The sequence below is a fragment of the Hylobates moloch genome, unplaced genomic scaffold, assembly GCF_009828535.3.
Source record: "Hylobates moloch isolate HMO894 unplaced genomic scaffold, HMol_V3 SCAFFOLD_7, whole genome shotgun sequence".
Taxonomy (NCBI): domain Eukaryota; kingdom Metazoa; phylum Chordata; class Mammalia; order Primates; family Hylobatidae; genus Hylobates; species Hylobates moloch.
The window spans coordinates 83,452,110-83,472,289 of NW_026652282.1; the positions used below are offsets into that span (position 1 = coordinate 83,452,110).

The 20,180-nt window shown below is 43.3% G+C and overlaps 1 protein-coding gene across 1 annotated transcript in view; it reads left to right on the top strand.

Moving 5' to 3' along the window:
- The first annotated feature begins 5,523 nt into the window (after window positions 1–5,523).
- The window catches only part of SRPX2 (sushi repeat containing protein X-linked 2), a 25,446-nt gene continuing 10,789 nt past the window's right edge, over window positions 5,524–20,180 (top strand). The window contains exons 1-2 of the mRNA XM_032757264.2: window positions 5,524–5,605; window positions 10,148–10,228. Of these exons, the coding sequence (XP_032613155.1) occupies window positions 5,524–5,605; window positions 10,148–10,228 (163 nt within the window). The remainder of the gene's footprint in view (window positions 5,606–10,147; window positions 10,229–20,180) is intronic.

The following is a 20,180-nucleotide window of genomic DNA, read 5'->3' on the forward strand; positions in this document are numbered from 1 at the left end:
ATTCTCCTTCTCTGAAATTCTATTCTTTGTCTATTTTTATTCCCTTTTTTTCCATCCACTCCTTTCAAATGCTCTGTGAAACCTTTCCTCCCTTTCCATCCCTGATCTTACCTTCTTCAAAAAAGCTCATAATATACAGTTTGGGACACATAGACATGATAAATACTTTTTTTTGTCCCCAGGCTGGAGCAGTGGGACTCGGCTCACTGCAATCCACCTCTGGTTCACCCATTCTCTGGTTCACTTCCAAAGTTGGGGGATGTATTTTTAGCAGAGACGGGGTTTCACCGTGTTAGACAGGATGGTCTCGATCTCCTGACCTCATGATTCGCCTGCCTCGGCCTCCCAAAGTGCTGGGATTACAGGTGTGAGCCACCGTGCCCAGCCATAAATACTTTTAAATGGTATTAAAATTGACAATTCTATGTCCATTTTCTAAGAAAGTTGTTTCTAGTCTAGCCTTGTTGAGCTTTCCTGAGATCTCAACTAGGGAAGTCAGTTTCCATATCTAATATTTTGTAAAACAATACCTTATTTACTGCTGAGGGGCTTCATATTAAAAGTCTTAAAGTTGAAAATGGCACTGAACTTTAAGAAACTTAAGAAATTGAGTATGCCTGGACGCTGTCAGTCTCCTTATCTACCTTTGTCTTATCTTCCCAACCAAACCATAGAGAGAGGTGTTTTATTTTACTTTATAGCCTCACAGTATCTAACGTTGTGTTTTACACACTGAGTACGTGCTGCAAAAACGTTGGGGTTATTATAATTAACCTCACTTGTTTTGGGTGAGCTCTTTGTATTATTAATCCCAATGCTTCACAAGAATGCGGTCCCTCTCCTCTGACATATCCCCTTACTTTGATCTCCCTATGATTTCCATATTCTCCCCCTTCACTTTCTTCTTTAACCTCTCTCTGGAACCCTTCTGTCCCACTCCTTCCAGCTTCCAGTGGGACTGAGGCCTTACGCAGCATCTTCACCCTGGCATGTGCTAGGCTTTGTGTTGGATGGCTGGGGATATGAAGAAGACTAGGATAAGGTTCTTGCCCTCTAAGCACTCATAGTCTAGTAGGAGTCAGAGGTAAGTAAAGAACAATGCCAATAAGTGTGAAAAGTCCTAAAATTGAGATATGTACAAAGTGCTGTGATGGAACAGGAAGGCAAATTTGACCATCTTGGGCTGGGATGGGCTGGGGGAAGCTTCCTAGCAGCAAGGGTGGGTAGAGTTCCAACAAGCCAAGAAAGGAGGGAAGGGACTATAGAGCAGAGTGAACACGTCTGTGCAGAGGCTCCGGGGTGTGAAAGGAAGAACAAGAAGCTCAAGGAAGAGCATGAGGCTGCGTGTGTCCAGAATGAGGAGGCATGGGGTGAATGCTTAAAACTAGGCTAAGGACATAGGTGGAGTTTGCTTGTGAAGAACATGGTATGCAATGCTAAGGAACTCAGACTGTACACTATGCCAGGAGGGAGCCAGTGAAGGGGAGTTAAGAAAGAAAAAACTCGGCCAGACCCGGTGGCTCACGCCTGTAATCCCAGCACTTTGGGAGGCCGAGATGGGCGGATTACCTGAGGTCAGGAGTTCAAGACCAGCTGACCAACATGGCAAAACCCCATCTCTGCTAAAAATACAAAATTAGCCGGGTTTGGTGGCATATGCCTGTAATCCCAGCTACTTGGGAGGCTGAGGCAGGAGAATTGCTTGAACCTGGGAGGTGGAGGTTGCAGTGAGCCAAGATTGTGCCACTGCACTCCAGCCTGGGTGACAGAGCAAGACTCCGTCAAAAAAAAAAAAAAAAAAAAAAGAAAGAAAGAAAGGAAGAAAAAACTCTGGTAGAATGTATTACTTTGCTTGTTCCCTCTCTCTCTCATATTCCTCTCTCTCTCTCTCTCTCTCACACACACACACACTCTCACATACTCAAACACACAGACACACACATTTAATATATTCACTGTTTTCTCACACATGAGTTTAAAATAAACTCCTATATCTGATTTTCTGGCCCTACTCTATTCAACTTTGTTTTCTGTCTCTCCCTGAAACCTCTTAGCAGTTAGCCTCTCCCTCCTCTGATCTAAAGGTGAGCTCTTGTTGATGGCATTTCCTTTGCCTGAGACTAGACCAAGGCCCACCTCGTCTCAGGTGACCCCCTCCTCTGACTTCCTCCTAGCGTCCTTAAAGTCTGTAACACAGCTTTTGGCAGTCTATTACCATAGGGAGTTGTATTGTTTTCTAATTGATTGTGGCCCTCTTCTCTCCCCTACTAAACATAAACTCTGGGAGCTGGAGAGTACGCTCCATAAGATCAAGAATCACACATCACTTGCTCACCACTGTATCTGCAGTGCTTAGCTTATAGTAGATGACCAATAAAGATTCCCTAAACACATACAATTTTAATTAAGAACATGCTTGTTTGATGTCTCCTCTGTTCCATGAGGACAGGGATTTTTGTCCGTTTTGTTCACTGATGTTTCTCAAGTACCCAGAACCATGTGTGGCACATAATGGATGCTCAACAAGTATTTGCTGAATTAATTATGGATTACAATGCCTGGGATTTTGTCTGTCTTGTTCACCACTATATCCACCACTGCTGACATAGTACATACTTGATAAATTTATGGAATGAATAAGGCCATGACGATCATGTCTTCTTCTCTTTTTTCTTTCTTCTGAGACAGAGTCTCACTCCCTCGCCCAGGCTGGAGTGCAGTGGCGTGATCTCAGCTCACTGCAACCTCTGCCTCCCGGGTTCAAGCAATTCTTCTGCTTCAGCCTCCTGGGTAGCTAGGATTACAGGCGTACACCACCATGCCCGACTAATTTTTTTTGGATTTAGTAGAGACAGGGTTTCACCATGTTGGCCAGGCCGATCTCGAACTCCTGACCTCGTGATCTGCCCACCTCGGCCTCCCAAAGTACTGGGATTACAGGCGTGAGTCACCGCGCCCAGCCACATCTTCTTTACATAGCTATTACACTGTTAAGCACATGGTAGATACTCAATACATATTTGTCACAGGTGGATTGGAAATGAAGCAGGCTTTGTAAACAATATAATCTTAACAGAAACTGAAGTCCAGAGAAGTTAGGTCACTGGCATGAGAGTTTCACAGCGTATCTGACGTGATACCATATAGATTGCAAGATAGTTCAGAGTTGGGAGTCTAAGGAATTACAGGAGAAATCTTAGGGAATGTCAAAGTCAGCTACAGTCTTCCCCTCTCTTTGGTGTTTGTGAGTGTTTATGAAATTCCTTTTCATTCAATTCTTATGTCATGCTGAGTCATAAAAAGAAGTGTTCTTCAGTGCAACACATCTCTGGAGGCTGTTTAAGCCAGCCTCTGTGTTAGTCATCACTATACTCACAGGCTTGGAGCCAGTGCCATTCACACTTTCCCCTCTTCTGCAACAGACGGACTGAGTTCCTCTAATCCCTGTGCTCCTTCTCCCCCATCTTTCTAAAACCCTTCTCTGAGAGAGGAATAACTATAGCTTCGGGGATAATATAGCTTTAAGGAAACTTTTGGCAGATGCGGACGTCGTAACATCTGGCCAGTGTTAACAGAATCCCGGAGGCCGGGACAGACCAGGAGCCACTCGTTCTAGGAATGTTAAAGTAGAAGGTTTTTTCCAATTGATGAGAGGAGCAGAGAGGAAGGAGAAAGAGGAGGAGAGAGAAAAAGGGCACAAAATACCATAAAACAGGTAAGATCTGCAACTAATCCCTCCACACTCCACTACCCCAATTCACAATTGTGAAGGGGACAAGGAGACCTAGGACTTGGGCAACATGGCTGGGGGTGGAGGTCGGGGGGAAGTTCTTTTATGAAGCTGGATCATATGCTGCTTTTCATTTGTGCCGTGACCTGACTGCAAACACATGTTCCCAGCAACTTCTCAGCCCACAGCAGAGGGATGGGATGGTTGACTCTGGTGAGTCAAGTATTAAGCCTGAGATTGGGGAGAAGCTGGGCAGGTACGAGGTCACAGGTTCAGGGATCTGAAAAAGGAATGCCTCTGCTCCAGAACAAAGGAACTGGATGGAGGCTAGATGTGGGAAAGGGGTCAGTGATTAGTCATCTAATGTTCATTTTCCTAGATCTCTCTTTAATCTCCTCTTTCTGCTCCTTTCGTTGCCTCTTTCTGCGTTTATCTATCTCTTTCCTTCAGCTCTGTCAGATTTTCTTTCCTTCCTTCCCACATCTTTCTACTTTCCTTGCCTCCATCATTTACTCTCACTTTTTCTCTGTCCTGCTTCCCTGTCACTTTCTAGACAAAATCTGAAGCCAAGTAGCAATGAATTAGAAAATACATTTTTCCCTTTCTTGGGCTTCGCATGTCCCTTAGGGACTCTGGCCAGAATCTACCACATTTTTGTTTCTCTATTTCTAGGACTGACTCCTCCCCTGAGCATGGCATTTCATTGAAAGCATGTGAGTGAATGGGTGCTTGCTGAAATGCCCAGTGGCCAATTTATACCAATGGGCAGCAAGTTTTAATACTGTCATTTACAAAGTATTTGCCCGCTGGGAACCACAAAACTCTCGTCCCATTAGGGTGAAGACAGGGCAGGAAGTGAGAGGGCAATTGGAGCTTGTTCACCCTCTCCTCATGTACCTCAGCAGGTCCTCCTCTACCTCGCCGACTTCCTGCTGGCTCAGCAAGGTAAAACTAGAAGGTTAGGCTGGACTTGAAAGCCAGAAGCCACTACCAAACCACCAAGCCTTAAAACCCAAAGCTAAGAACAGAGCCAGAGTATAGTTACTGCCTGGGAGACTAGAGAAGGGAAACATTCAGTTCTGTGCAATACAAAGTTGGTAATAATATTGTCTAATATATAAATTACTTCCCTATATGACAGACAATAATCAATTCATGAGGTAGACAGTATTATTATTCCCATTTTATAGATGAGGAGACCGAGGCTTAGAGAAGTTAAAAAATTTGTCCAAGACCCCATAGCTAATAGGTGACAGAATTGGATTCACATCCAGATCTGTGTAACTTCAGTGTTCAAATTCTTATACCACATATGCTAACGTTTTCCCAGACTAGTGGCTAGGAAATGTTAGTTGAAGGAATGAAACCTAATGGCAGCCTTTATGTCACCAGGTTCCCTCCTGGTTCTATGTAACTTCATGTTGGCCTTTTCCTGGTCTCAGTACTTCAATGTCCCTCTCTATAACTTGGACCATGAAGCATTTGCACCTGATCCCACCAGAGTCAGATGAAGATTGGTTGTTTTACATCCTCCTCCTCCTGGGAGGAAAAGGGACCGTAAATAACAAACAGAGTCTTGTTATTCTATAACATGAAAGATCCTTATGAGGGAGATAATATAAAAGGCATTCATTAATTATAAAATCTCTCTTCTTCCTCACAGATCCCATATTTCTGCTTCCCCTCACTTTTGGAAGTTAATTGATGGCTGACTTCTGAAAGTCACTTTCCTTTGCCCTGGTACTTCAGGCCATATACATCTTTTCTTGTCTCCATAATCCTCCCTTTCAAGGATGGCCAGTCAACTAACTCAAAGAGGAGCTCTCTCTCTGCTGTTCTTTCTAACTCCGGCAGTGACACCAACATGGTATGCAGGTAAGTTCTAGGAGCTGTTGTCTATTATTTCCAGGAAGGGTAGGTCCTAGACCAAGACTTGGAGGAGGAAGAGTTAGACTACAAAAAGAGACACTTATTTTCTATACAGAGAAGTATTGTCCTTTAATGGACAATAAAGATGGTTAAACATGGCAACAGACTACCAAGGAGGCTTTTAAGGCAGCCTAACAAGAGCTATTTGAAATAGGCCACACTAGTACAAACATGAGAAGGTTGGACATCACCTTTGAGGCCATTGTCTCATCTGCTTGTGCACTTAGCTTCCTGAAAACCATTTTCTAATATGAAATCCTTTATGAGTCAAATCTTTATTAATATTAATTCTTTTATGAGTCAAATACCCTCGTCAAGACCACAAAAATGGACTTAGACCACATACCTCATTTGGAAAAAATAAGGGGGGCAGGCAATCTATTCAAGTGAAACGAGAATCCATCAAACTTCTTCCCACCCTCTCTGACCTTATTTATAAAATGAGATAAATTTTATGGCAAACAGATCACATCCTTTAAAAAGAATTCCATTTCTTCTCATTGTTCACGGAGTCTTTCTCTGTCCCCCAGGCTGGAGTTCAGTGGCGCGATCTCGGCTCACTGCCAACACGCCCGGCTAATTTTTTGTATTTTTAGTAGAGACGGGGTTTCACTATGTTAGCCAGGATGGTCTCGATCTCCTGACCTTGTGATCCGCCCGCCTCGGCCTCCCAAAGTGCTGGGATTACAGGCTTGAGCCACCGCGCCCGGCCTCATTTGTTCTTTACTTCAGAAGGGATGGAGATTTCTGGATTCCTGAATATTTCACTCTTCACCCGGAGAGCCAGAGAACAAACTCAGTGAGAAGAGGGAAAGGGGAGGGGGAAGGGATGAGGGCAGGATAATGAAGTGGCATACAGAGGTTTTATATGGGGCCCAGCTGGCATTCCAAGCGCTAAGAATATTCTGTGGCCTGCAGTGTCTGCCCTCACAGGGGCCCGTGGGGAGGAGTGGGGGAAGGAGACAGGCCCAACCAGTGGGGTTAGGAAAATATCCAGAGATGAGTAAATAACAAACTGCTCCCATCACAGCCACAGTCACTGCAGCTAAAATTTTCCACATGCCCTTAGCTCCTGATGGAGGCCTTTGGCAGTAGCTCTGTTTGTCTGGAACAGCTGCATCAAGCTTTCAAACAAATATGCAAACTTCTTCCCCTTTTTGGCTTAACATGGCTTTGTAGGGGGTGAAGCACAAGGACTGACACTGAGATGAAAAAATTCAAGTCAAACCCTTGGCAGAGCATATCCTGTTTGGGGTTAAAGGTGCCTCAAGTCTCTAGGAGATAAATATGCAACTGTCCTCCTCAACCTCCCCGAGCTTCAGTTCATTTACAGAGACCACAATCCAGCCAAAGATCACAGGACTAAAGGAGTGGAGATTAGATGGCTCGAAGCCCAATTCTGAACACCTGTATGAAACCTCATGGCATGCAAAGGTCTTTACCTTTCCCAAAACAGAAGCCTGAGCTGTTGGAGGCGTGAGCACAGAGCAGTTTTTTAAAAGTTAGATTCAGTTGAGGTTCTCAAAGGGCTATTTGCAAAGGTGGAACACCCCACTTCCACGTGAATCACGAGTCACCACTCCTAAGGAGCTCAGATTGGTGAGGCCTCTGCCAGCCCTGCAATTCCACTCATTCTTCCCTCTTCTATCCTTAGGAGGCCACATGATGAGAGACATTTCCCCTACACTGCTAGCTCAGCCGTTGGGCTTGCCTTCATACATTTGTTCATTCATTCCTTCAGCAAATATTTATTGAGCACTCTTTCTTTATGCATCCAGGACTGTTTTGTTTACTTCTACAGCCTTGTCTTCAAATGGGCATGGCACAGAATAGCAGCCAAATGTGGATCCAGGGCTAATCAGAAAAAGGGTCCAGGAATAATCAGCAATGGCTGGGAAAAGTTAAGAATATAAATAAAGCAAAGAATGGGTTAAAAGTGTGTGCTGGCGTATCTGTGCAGCCCAGAGAGTCAGACTGTATTTGTCATCATAAGCCAAGGATTAATATGAATCTTAAAATAGTCTTTTAACTATCAATTACATGTGTAACTATACTTTTGTGAAGGGCAGTGCTTAGAGGGCCTGACTGTACTATGGAGGTTGGAGGAACCCAGTAACAGACCACACAGTAACCAAGCACTGATTGATCTAAAGGAACTGAGGAATGCTCCCCAAGTCCTTCCCCCAGGGCTGAAGAGGGACAAGCAGACAGAATAATGTAGGGAATGTTCCCCTTTAATTTCATTCTTATACCCATCTTAGTATTCCACCATTTGCAAAAAAGAAAAAAATACTCAAAGATAGGCAAAGAGGGGAAATGGGAAAATGGAAAGGTTTAAAGTGGCAAGGTGGTCTGAACCCTTTCTCCACACAAAGCATAGTTGGCACTGGTCCAGCTACTTCCACACCCTGATGGAGACTGTAATTATCTTATTGAGTCTTCTCCACAGTTTTCCTACATCCCCTGTAATTCTGGAATGATGTAAAATGCTTGGTGGCCTTCGATCCCACACACACAGTAAAAAAGCTGGATTGCAAAAGAGATTTTGGACTTTTACCCCAGTTGGACATTGTCAAAAGCTCTCCCCTAATCACCATCTTCACTGGAGTGTCTGAGTTTGGTATCTAGGGGGTCAAGCAGACCTGGGCTGGAACGCCCACTCTGCTGCTTACTAGCTGGGAGACCTTGGACAACTCCCTTGGTTCCTCAAGCCTGTTTCTTCGGCTTTATATTGGAGCACATTAGTAGTACCTACCCTGCTGACATGTTATGGTGACATAATGAGCTAACATATGTAATGTGCTTAACACAGCATATGAGCTGAGAGATGTTAGCAGTCATTGTCGTAGTTGTTCTTGCTGTTGTTACTGTTATCAAGCCACAGGGATCTGACACTCCTGTTCTCTCTTCTGTTAAACAGTCCTTTGCTCCCTGCTGAGCATTTCTTCAAAAGCTGGCTCTGTAACCAGAGCAGGGAGACCTAATACTTTAGGGAATCACACACATCTGGCCTCCTGTTTACAGGACCTATAAGGCTTTGAGGCTAATACCGAACTGAAACAGCTGACAAAAATTCCACGACCCCCCTACTCCCCCGCACCCACCAAAGAAACCTCCCACTATGGGAAAAAAGAGAGCAGGGGAGATGAGGCCTGAGAAGAAATCAACGGAAGCCAGAAGAAGAACTGAAATGGGAAAACAGAAAAAAGGGAAAAAGAAAAAATGAACTCTTTCCTCTGGAATGAGGGCAAACCAACGAGGACATGATTTCATAAGGCAAACTTTCAATTGATTCATTCCCTTGTTCACCAAGTTGGACTGGTTTCCCAATACCTCACCTCCCCCACCCCTAGTCTGGGCCTGTGGGGAATGGAAGAGCTTCATCATCTAGCCCTCTGCTCCGCCCTTTAGTGCAGGGGGCCCTGTGCCTCTTCCCAAGAGGAGGAGGTGAGCTTGTGGCCTGAGTGTTTACACAGGCCAAAGGGCTCCAGCACTAAAACCCAGCCCTGTCCTGGAAGCACACCCTCTCCTGGAAATAGGGAATTGTCTCTTGACTCCAAAACAGCTGGCTACCCTATTCTTGTGCGTGCATTAGGGCTCAGGGAGGCTGGAAGGAGGGCTTCCGGAAACTTCACTCCGGAAAGGACCAAGTTGTTTTCCAATTAGTTCGTATTCATGACTGATTTCCTGCCGTCTGGTGGAACATACTGTTTAGTCTCCCAGACAGCCGCAGACCTGCCTCCACTAGGGTCTGGGCCACTTAACTGGATGGAGATAGATTAGGAATGTTCTCTAGCTCAGCAGCTCCCTGTTAAAGTTCCTTCTGATTAGAGAAACAGGAAATTTATCCGAAGGACTCTGCCTTCTCTGTTCTCCAAACCAGGGCAAAGTGCTCACAAAACTGCTTTCATTTCCTCTTGCCTTTTAAGTCATCCTTCTCAGCCTTGGCATGCCACCCCCAGCAATGGTAATCCGATGACAAAAAGGCCCGTGCCCTGTGGGCTAGTGGAAGCCTGAGTAATTGTTTCTCTTTGAGGACTGTGAGCAGGGCTGTCACTAGGGGAAAGACACAGGCTCTGTTTTTTCCTCCTATCTGGGACCACAGTCCATTCTCAGAGATTAGTCCCCAGTGTCTTACCAAGACTCATGTGTTGCTTCAAGGAAATGGGTCATTTATAGTCCAGATTGACAGGATTGATGTATGGTCAGGTTCAATTTTTTTCTTTTAGATGGAGTCTTCTAGTGCTCGCAGTAACTGGCCACCACAACCATGAGCCTGCCCTCTATGCAACTGAGGTGCTGAGATTCACCCACAATAGTTCTGCTGCCTTACAATGCAGGATTTCCCCCACTAAATATCCACCTGGCTCCCCACCCATGGAATGCCATGTCCTAAGGAAATGACAAAGTTGGATGAGAGGGGGAAGGTTGGGAAGGACTTGAGTGAGAAATCAAGACATCATCTTAATATTGTCTTCCTTGTTCTAGGTTCTGGCTACTATCCGGATGAAAGCTACAATGAAGTGTATGCAGAGGAGGTCCCACAGGCTCCTGCCCTGGACTACCGAGGTAATCTACCCTGCTTCTCAAGCCCAGAAAAGCTCTTTTCTGGCCTCAGACCTAGGCCTTTCCCTGAAGCATCCCCATCAGGCTTGGCTCACATGTGCCAAAACTGTAGCACAGGGAATCAGGGGCTGTGATTTCTCATCATGAACTTGGTTACTGACTTACCGTGTGACCTCACCTCTCCAGCCTGAAGGTTCTCCATGTATTATTAATCATTAAGTATTGACTAGTTACTCAATGCCTAATCCTATGCAAGGTAAGCCTGTGGGTAATACAAGGTCTCAGATAGGGTTTTGTCCCCATCATGTACCTTATATTCTGTTGGGGGTGATGAGGGGGTATAAAATTAGTACATGTAGGGCAAGTAAGTGTGAAGCTATGTCATAGCAGTAAATGCAATAGGTTTTAAGAAAAAGAAGTCAGGAAAAGGGTCATGAAAGATGACATTTAGGCTAAGCTTAGAATGATAGGTGGGATTTTAAGAACTAGAAAGGGGAGGGGAGAGCATTCAGCAAAGCAGATGGCTAAAAATATGGAAGTAAGAACAAACCTGGTAGAGGAGGGAGCTAAGAAGAAACCAGCCTGATTGGAGGAGATGGAATGTGGAGGGAGTAGTATCAAAGAAAGTTAAATATAGGCCAAGTGCAGTGGCTCATGCCTGTAAACCCAACACTTTGGGAGGCCAAGATAGGCGGATCACTTGAGGTCAGGAGTTCGAGACCAGCCTGGCGAATATGGTGAAACCTCATCTCTAACAAAACTACAAAAAATTAGCCAGGCATGGTGGCACGTGCCTATAATCCCAGCTACTCGCCTTGAACCGGAGGTGAAGGTTGCAGCGAGACGAGAGTGAGTGGCACCACGTCTCACCCCAGGTGACAAAAAAAAAAAAAAAAAGTTAAATATAAAGAGTGCGACCAAATTAGGAAAGACTCCATGAGCTAGGGACAATACTAATGAGAAGCAGGAAACTTATCTGTGATGAATGCTGCATAGTGAGTAATTCCTGCATTAAAAGGGAAGTTAGGCCAGGTGGTATCTAATATCCCTTCTATTTCTGATTCTTTGTTTCTTTGCTTTGCAAGCCATGCAGAAGAGTTTAGCTGTTGTACTAGGATCTATAGGGAGCCCATCACATGTTTTTGCACAGAGGCATGACACAGTAAATTGTCATTTTGGAACATTAACCTGATTATTCTATGCAGAAATAGGGGTTCAGTGGTTAAGTCTGAGTCAGGGAGACTCTCCAGGAACCAGCTACAGTAATGTTGGCTAGAGATGACTGATGGTGCTGGCAAAGAAATGGAGGGTACAGATGAACCCCATAAATGTTTCAAAGAAAGAGATGACAAGACTTAGTACAGACTTGATGTACCAAGAGGCTAAGAAACAAACTGATGTCTGAAAGCACTCAGTCTGTACACCTGGAAGAATTGTAAGACCCCTCTAAGAAAGACAATGTCAAAAAAGAAAACTGGTTTGGTAAAGACGCCCTACAGGCGGCGGAAGGATGAAGTTGTGTGAGTCATCAGCTTAGATAGATGGGTTGTCTGAGGGAGCAGAAGGCCAGGGTCAGAGCTTTAGAAGACATCTGTAGACATGAGTAGGAGAAGAGGAACCAGCAAGGGGAAAAAAAGAGAATTAGTGGTCAGTCATGTAGGAAGATATCTGGGCAGTACCTGTCATATTACAGAAGCCACAGGAGAAGAGAGTTTTAAGGAAAGGAAGGGGTAAGAGATAAATTGTGTCAAATATTGTAAAGAAATCAAGTTGAGGGTAAAGGAAAGATTTTATTTGGCAAGAAGGAAGTAAATGGTGACCTTTAAGAAAAATAATTTCAACTGAGAAATTATCAGAGCTTTGAGCTCCTCTGAGCTCCTTTGTAGCTACCTTCTACTCATGTTCTTCTCACTGCCAAATGGTCCATACCTACTGCATCTCTCCCTCAGCACCCACTAACTCCTAAACTCTCTACAGTCTGTTTCTCGCCCACTCACAAATCTACAACCTGAAATGACATCTCTTGAAGAAAAAAGTTCTCTCCCATGAGAGAACCAATTCCCATGACCCTTTCTTGAGCTTGTCTCTCAGTCTCTCCAGCAGCAGTGAGCACCTTCCTTTCTTCTTAATCCGCCTTCCTTGGGCTCCATGGCATTTCACAATTCTGGTCAGAGCTGAAAGTGGGAAAGGAGGTGGACTCTCTGGTGGTGACAATAGAGAGAATGAGACTGGGATCTGAACTTGGGTCAACCCTGACCTGTCTCCTGAGCTGGTGGACTACATCTCCAACTGCTGCTACACACTTCCATTTGGAGATATCTGAAACAAAAATATTTCCTCTCTCCTGAAAAAGGTTCTACCTACTGACCTTCCTACTTCTGATAACACTACCATCATTCTCTTAGTTACTCGGACTTCAGAATACCTCAATGTCACCTCTAATAGGTCCTGTCACCTTCAACAGCCCCCTTTTCCTCATCACTTCCTGCCAGTCGGTCACCAAGGCCTGTCATTTCTTTATTAATCCATGGGATTAAAACTTTGACCTCACACACGGATAATACAATTGCCTCTAACTGGATTATCTGACTCATGTTTCCCCCTCCCCCAAACCTAGTGGCCCACAATGACCATTTTAAATCAGAATCTGGCCTTGGTCTAGCTTCCCAGACTGACAACTTCCTGCCTGTTCTCCCCACATGAAATCTGTGCTTCGGTCAGGCTGTGTTCAGTACTGTGTTCCCAACTGCTTTAGCCCACACTGAGCTTTCCCTCGCCCATTTATTCTTTCATCGAATATTTATTGAGTATTTATTAGGTACCTCTTCTGAAATAAACGTTTACTGTCTAGACACACTCATTTGGCCTTCATTATGCACTGCCTCTTTGGTTTGCTTTTTATTACCCTCAAGAAAATAGTTCTGTATTTAACTGTATTTAACTGTATTTCTGTATTTGACTGTATTTAACTGTATTTGTGTATTTAACTGTTTTTAACTGTATTTAACTGTTTTTAACTGTATTTCTGTATTTAACTGTATTTCTGTATTTAACTGTTTTTAACTGTATTTGTGTATTTAACTGTATTTAACTGTATTTAAGGAATCATGTGTGTTACTCTCACAGAGCCACGGTAAAAAGTAGATGCTGACCACTAGCATCCTGGGAGCAGAAGCCAGATTATGGGAGACTATAGTTTGGAGAGGTGGCTAGTAAAAAGCAACAGATGCAGAAGGTACTTTCATGGAGTCTGCAGTCCTATTATTAACATTAACTTTCTTCACTGGTTTTTCTTAAATGAGCAGAAAGCCCTTTAGAGAAATATAAGCTGCATAAGGGCCTTTGGTTTGGAGGTCTAGTGTCTCATAGCTCTTTTTAGGACTTAGTCTCAGGGCATAAAATGAATTGAGTGAAGTTAGCAATGATGAGGGGGAGAGAGTGGCCAGGAAAAGTACAACCCGAGGCCCCAGCCTCCCAGGTAAAGTCTTTGTGACCTTATAATCAATAGGTCTGCAACTGTACTGCTACGTAACTTTCCGTAATTTGGAGATGGTGTCTCCAGATGGCAGTCGTGTGTCTCAGTCAATGCTCAAAACGAATGCTGGGAACCACAGCGTGTTGCTGCTTTAGGAAAGATGGGACACTGGCTCAAACCCAGACACTGACTTAGGGAAAATCATTCACCAGGTTGAATATTTTACACATGAAATTTCATTTGGTTCTCACAACAGCCCTATGGAAAGGTTTATCATCCCCCATTTTACCAACCAGGAAACTAAGCTCAGGGAAGTTTTAGATTCAGAGAGTCACAGAGAATTTAAACTCAGATCTGTCTGACTCTAAAGCCATGCTTAATCCATCTCTTTCATCAAAAATATAACTCATTGTTCTAAAAAAGAAGACCAGAAAGAAAAGAACAACCAAATCATTATTTTAGAGCAAATTGGCGTGTCATTTGCTGTCATTTTCACTCATCTTGCACTTTCTATCATTCCCTTATCCCAACTCCTAGCTTGGAGTCAGCAGGGCTGCTGCTTTCCTTGCAGCTTGCCTCATCCCTGAGCAAGCAAGTCACACTGCCTGGGTTATCTGAAGATAATAGAAGACAACAGAGAAGTCCCTTTCAAAACTCTTGTCAGTACTTTATTTTCTGCATACACCCTAAAAAGAGATAGATGAATAGCTACAGAAAGCAGAGACAATGGGCCTGAGTTCAAACCTCTGCTTCTCCCCCTTCCAGCTCTTGGACTCTGGACAAACACCTATTATGTGCCAGTCACTGTGCTATGTATTTTATAAATGTTATTTCATTTAAATAAATTGCACGCTTGCTATATAGTGATATGGAAAGGTCTCTAAATACACTGTAAAGTTTACCAAACAAGCAATGGAGGGAAGAGTGGGCATAATATGCTACTTTATGTATTAAAAAGGAAGGAAAAATAAGAAGCTATACCAACATTTGCTGTATAGGCACAAAGAAACTATTAAAAGTAGTTCTTTGGGAGGGGACTAAGTCGGGGTGGGCATGGGAGCAGGGGTTGGGGGAAGACATTTTACTTTGTAACTTTTTATACTTTTGAGGTTTTGAGTCATGTGGATATATTATCTATTCAACAAGGTCAGTGTTTACTTCAAAATAGTAGCCTATTTTATATCTGCAATGGCAGACACTGCGATTACACAGGACATGGGGTTTGGAGCAGACAAAGCTTGGGTTCAAATTTCAGCTCTACCCCTTACTTGCTTAGGGATCCTGGGCAATTTACTTCCTCATCTGCGAAAGAGGGATAAACACCTGCATACCTTACAGGGCCGTTGGGAGAACTGTATGAGATGATATATGTGAAAAGGAAAACATGTAGCATGGTGCCTAGAACACAGGAGATACACAATAAAGACTTACACATTTCCTACCAGACAATTTTGCCATACAGTATTTTTCGGGTTTTTTTAGGTGGGGCGGGGGAGATGGCTTGAACCTGTTTTTTTTTTTAAGACAAAGTTTCGCTCTTGTTGCCCAGGCTGGAGTGCGATGGCGCAATCTTGGCTCACGTCAACCTCTGCCTCCCAGGTTCAAGCAATTCTCCTGCCTCCGCCTCCCAAGTAGCTGGGATTACAGGCGCGCACCACCACACCTGGCTAATTTTGTATTTTTAGTAGACAGGGTTTTACCATGTTGGACAGGGTGGTCTCAAACTCCTGACCTCAGGTGATTGGCCTGCCTCGGCCTCCCAAAGTGCTGGGATTACAGGGGTGAGCCACCACACCCAGCCAGCCATACAGTATTTAACCACATTCTTTTTTCTTATATTGGTACATAATACTTTACATATTTATGGGGCACATGTTGAGTGTCACACGCATAGACTGTGGAGTAATCAAGTCAGGGTATTTGCGGTATCCATCACCTTCAGTATTTATTATTTTTATGCGTTGGTGTCAAGTCCTCTCTTCTACTTACTTTGAAATATACAAAACATTGTTGCTAAGTATAGTCACCCTATTCTGCTATCAAACATTAGAATTTATTTCCTCTAACTATAGATTTGTATCCATAACAAACCTCTCTTCATCCCCGCTGCCACCCACTTACCCCTCCCAGTCTCTGGTATCTATCATTCTATTCTCTATGTTCATGAGATTAACTTTTTAGCACCCACAATTAAGTGAGAACATACAGTATTTGTCTTTCTGTGCCTGGCTTATTTTGCTTAACATAATGTCTTCCAGTTATATCCATGTTGCTGCAAATGACAGGATTTCATTCTTTATTATGGCCAAATACTATTCTATTATGTATATGTACCACATTTTATTTATCCATTAGTCCACTGATGAATACTTAGGTTGATTCCATATCTTTGCTATTGTGAATAGTGCTGTGATAAACACATGAATGCAGATCCCTTTGATATATTGATTTCTTTTCCTTTAAATAGGTACACAGTAGTGGGACTGCTGAATCATATGGTAGTGCTAGTTCCCTCCCTCGCTTCCTTCCTTTCCTTCCTTCCTTCCTTCTCCTTCCTTCTCCTTCCTTCCTTCCTTCCTTCCTTCCTCCCTTCCTTCGAGATGGAGCCTCATTCTTGTTGCCCAGGCTGGAGTGCAGTGGCGCCATCTCGGCTCACTGCAACCTCTGCCTCCTGGGTTCAAGCAATTCTCCTGCCTCAGCCTCCCCAGTAGCTGGGATTACAGGCACCCACCACCACGCCCAGCTAATTTTTGTATTTTTAATAGAGACGGGGCTTCACCATGTTGGCCAGGCTGGTCTCGAACTCCTGACCTCAGGTGATTCACCTGTCTTGACCTTCCAAAGTGCTGGGATTACAGGTGTGAGCCACCACGCCTGGCTAGTTTTCATTTTTTAAGAAATTTCCATACTGTTTTCCACAGTGGTTATATTAATTTACATTCTCATCAACAATGTATGGTTCCCTTTTCTCTGCATCCTGGCCAGCATCTGTTATTTATGTTTTTGTTTTTTTTTTTTTTTGAGACAGAGTCTCACTCTGTCCCCCAGGTTGGAATGCAATGGCATGGCATGATCTCGGCTCACTGCAACCTCCACCTCCTGGGTTCAAGCAATTCTTCTGCCTCAGCCTCCCAAGTTGCTGGGATTACAGGCACCCACCACCATGCCCGGCTAATTTTTGGATTTTTAGTAGAGAAGGGATTTCACCATGTTGGCCAGGCTGGTCTCAAACTCCTGACCTCAAATGATCCGCCTGTGGAGGCCTCCCAAAGTCCTGGGATTACAGGCATGAACCACTGTGCCTGGCGTTTTTAATAATAGCCATTTTAACTGGGGTGAGAGGATATCTCATCATTTCCCTGATGATTAGTGATGTTGAGCATATTTTCATATATCTGTTGGCCATTTGTGTGTCCTCTTTTGAGAAATATCTGTTCGTGTCCTTTGCCCAATATTTTGTTTTTGTTTTAGTTTTTGTTTTGGAGACGGAGTCTCCTGACCTCGTAATCCACCCACCTAGGCCTCCCAAAGTGCTGGGATTACAGGCATGAGCCACTGAGCCTGGCCCCTTTGCCCAATATTTTAATGGAATTATTTGTTTTTCTACTGTTGAGTTGTTCAAGTTCCTTGTATGTACTGGACATTATTAGTCCCCTGATGGATAAGTAGTTTGCAAATATTTTCTCCCATTCAAGATGTTGTCTCTTCACTCGGTTGTTTGTTGTTGTTTTGCTGTGCAGGAGCTTTTTAGTTTAATATAGTCCTCCTGGTCTATTTTTGTTTTTGTTTCCTGTGCTTTTGAGGTCTTAACCATAAAATTGTTGCCTAGACCAATATCCTGAGGAGTTTTCCCTATGTTTTCTTCTAGTAATTTTATACTACTGGGTCTTACATTTAAGTTTTTACTCCATCTTGAGTAAATTTTTGGATATGAGAGATGGGGGTCCAATTTCGTTATTCTGTATAAGGTTATCTAGTTTTCTCAGCACCATTTATTGAAGAGAGTGTCCTTTCCCCAGTGTATGTTCTTGATGGCCTTGTCAAAGATCAGTTGGCTATAAATATATGAATTTATTTCTGGGTTTACTATTCTGTTCCATGGATCTATATATCTATTTTTATACTAATACCATGTTGTTTTGGTTACTATAGCCTTACAATATATTTTGAAGTGAGGTAATGTGATGCCTCTAGCTTTATTCTTTTTGCTTGGGATTACTTTGGCTATTCTGGCTCTTTTTTAGTTCCATATGAATTTTAGGATTGCTTTTTATATTTCTGTGAAAAATGATGTTGGTATTTTGATAGAAAATGCATTGAATCTGTAGATTGCTTTGAGCAATATGGTCATTTTAACAATATTAATTCTTCTGATCCATGAACACGGGATATCTATTTTTGTGTCCTCTTTCTTTCATCAATGTTTTATAATTTTCAGTGTATAGGTTTTCACTTCTTTGGTTATTTCTAGATTTCTTTGTAGCTATTGTAAATGGAATTGCCTTCTTGATTTCTTTTAACCACATCCTCGTTTCAGTTTCCCATGGGCATTCTTTGGGTACAGTTGCTCAGCCACTTATGAATTTTTAACCATATTGTCACCTCTCCTGTGTTGCATCTCATCCACATCAATGACATGAAAAGCATTGTCACATGCCTCACTTACTTCCACATAGTATAACCACCATTTCCCCTGCTCTACCAGTCTGGTGACCCTACCCAAACAGGAAATTAGGTCAATCTGGAATTACTTGTTCCAGAGGGTTCCTGGAGATCACTATTTCTCTGGGTAACTGCCACATGCCTTATGTTTAAATATTCTAGAACACTATGCTATCAGTGCTGTCAGTGTCACTAGGCTATAGTTCCCAGAGACTTCTTCCTTATTTGAAAACTGAGATTGTGTTTGCTCTTCTCCAGCCTTTCAATGTTTTTGTCTTTGTGCCAGGATTTTTTCTGGGTCAGAAAATTTGAACTTATTTACAATAGTTGGGGCCTCTCCTACTGTCTCAGCATTTAGCCCGACCTTTATATTTCCCTTTACCATTCTTACTTATTCTACTGATTCCAATCTGATGTGTATTTTCCTTGACAGACTATGGGAGCGATATAGAATGGGAGTGATTGATGAGGTCCCAGCCTGCCAAATAAGGTCTTTGTGATATGTGTTGTGGCCTTATAATCAACAGCTCTGCAACTGTAGTGCTTAAAAGACTTTCTGTAATTTGGAGATGGTGTCTCCAGATGGCAGCCATGTGTCACTGCCACAGGCTCAAAAGTAATGCTGGAAGCCCCAAGAGTAGTGTTTACTGAAGAAAAGATTTCTCACTGTCATCTGTCTTCATTCTCCAATTGCACTCAGAAAGAGGCTCTAGACTTTCTTTGTTCCTTTGGTGTCTCATCTAATTCTTTTTTTTTTTTTCAAAGCTTTTTTTCTCCCCCTTAGGATGTGGGAACTGAGTCAACTCACATGGGGCTTTAGCTTTTCCAACCCTAGGCTAACAGACCCGTGCCATGCCGTGTGTGTGCATCCTTGGGCAGGCGGCCCTCTGCTTGTTTATATGTGCCCCTTTAAACTCTGAACCCACTAAAGAGTCATTTATTTTGTATAGCCTGTGAGGCATCTTTATGATGCCTTTATAATTTAACAGCCCTATAACCTTTTGTGCTCAGTACTGAACTGGGATTGGACTTTAATTCCTAGGAAGCCTTCTTCCTTCTTTGATGTCACATTCCCTTCCTCTCTCTCGTTTACATTTTTGTATTATCCTTTAAATTTTTATTTTAAACGTACATACAGAAAAACTCACTCTTTTTGGTGTACAGTTCTGTGGGTTTTGACAAATGCATAGGGTCGCATAACTCCCACCACAGTATGAGACAGTTCCATCACTTCAAAATCTTGCCCAGTGCTTCCCCTTTGATGTTATTCCCTACCTCTACCCCTAATCTCTGGCAAACACTGATCTGTACTCTGTCACTGTATTTTTGCCTATGTCCCTATATTTTTTTTTATATAAATGGAATTCTACAGTATGTAGTTTTTCAAGTGTGGCTTCTTTCACTTCCAAAAATAAATTTGAGATTGATTGATGTTGTTGCATGTATCAGCACTTCATTCTTTTGTATGAATACACCACAGTTAGTTTAGCCATTCACCCACAGAAAGACATTTGAGGCTGGGCGCGGTGGCTCATGCCTGTGATCCCAGCACTTTAGGAGGCCAAGGGGGGCAGATTAAGAAGTCAAGAGATGGAGACCATTCTAGCCAACAAGGTGAAACCCCATCTCTACTAAAAATACAAAAATTAAATACAAAAATTAGTTGGGTGTGGTGGCATGCGCCTGTAGTCCCAGCTACTCGGGAGGCTGAGGCAGGAGAATCAAGCTTGAACACGGGAGGCGGAGGTTGCCGTGAGCCGAGATCGTACCACTGCACTCCAGCCTGGTGACAGAGGGAGACTCCGTCTCAAAAAAAAA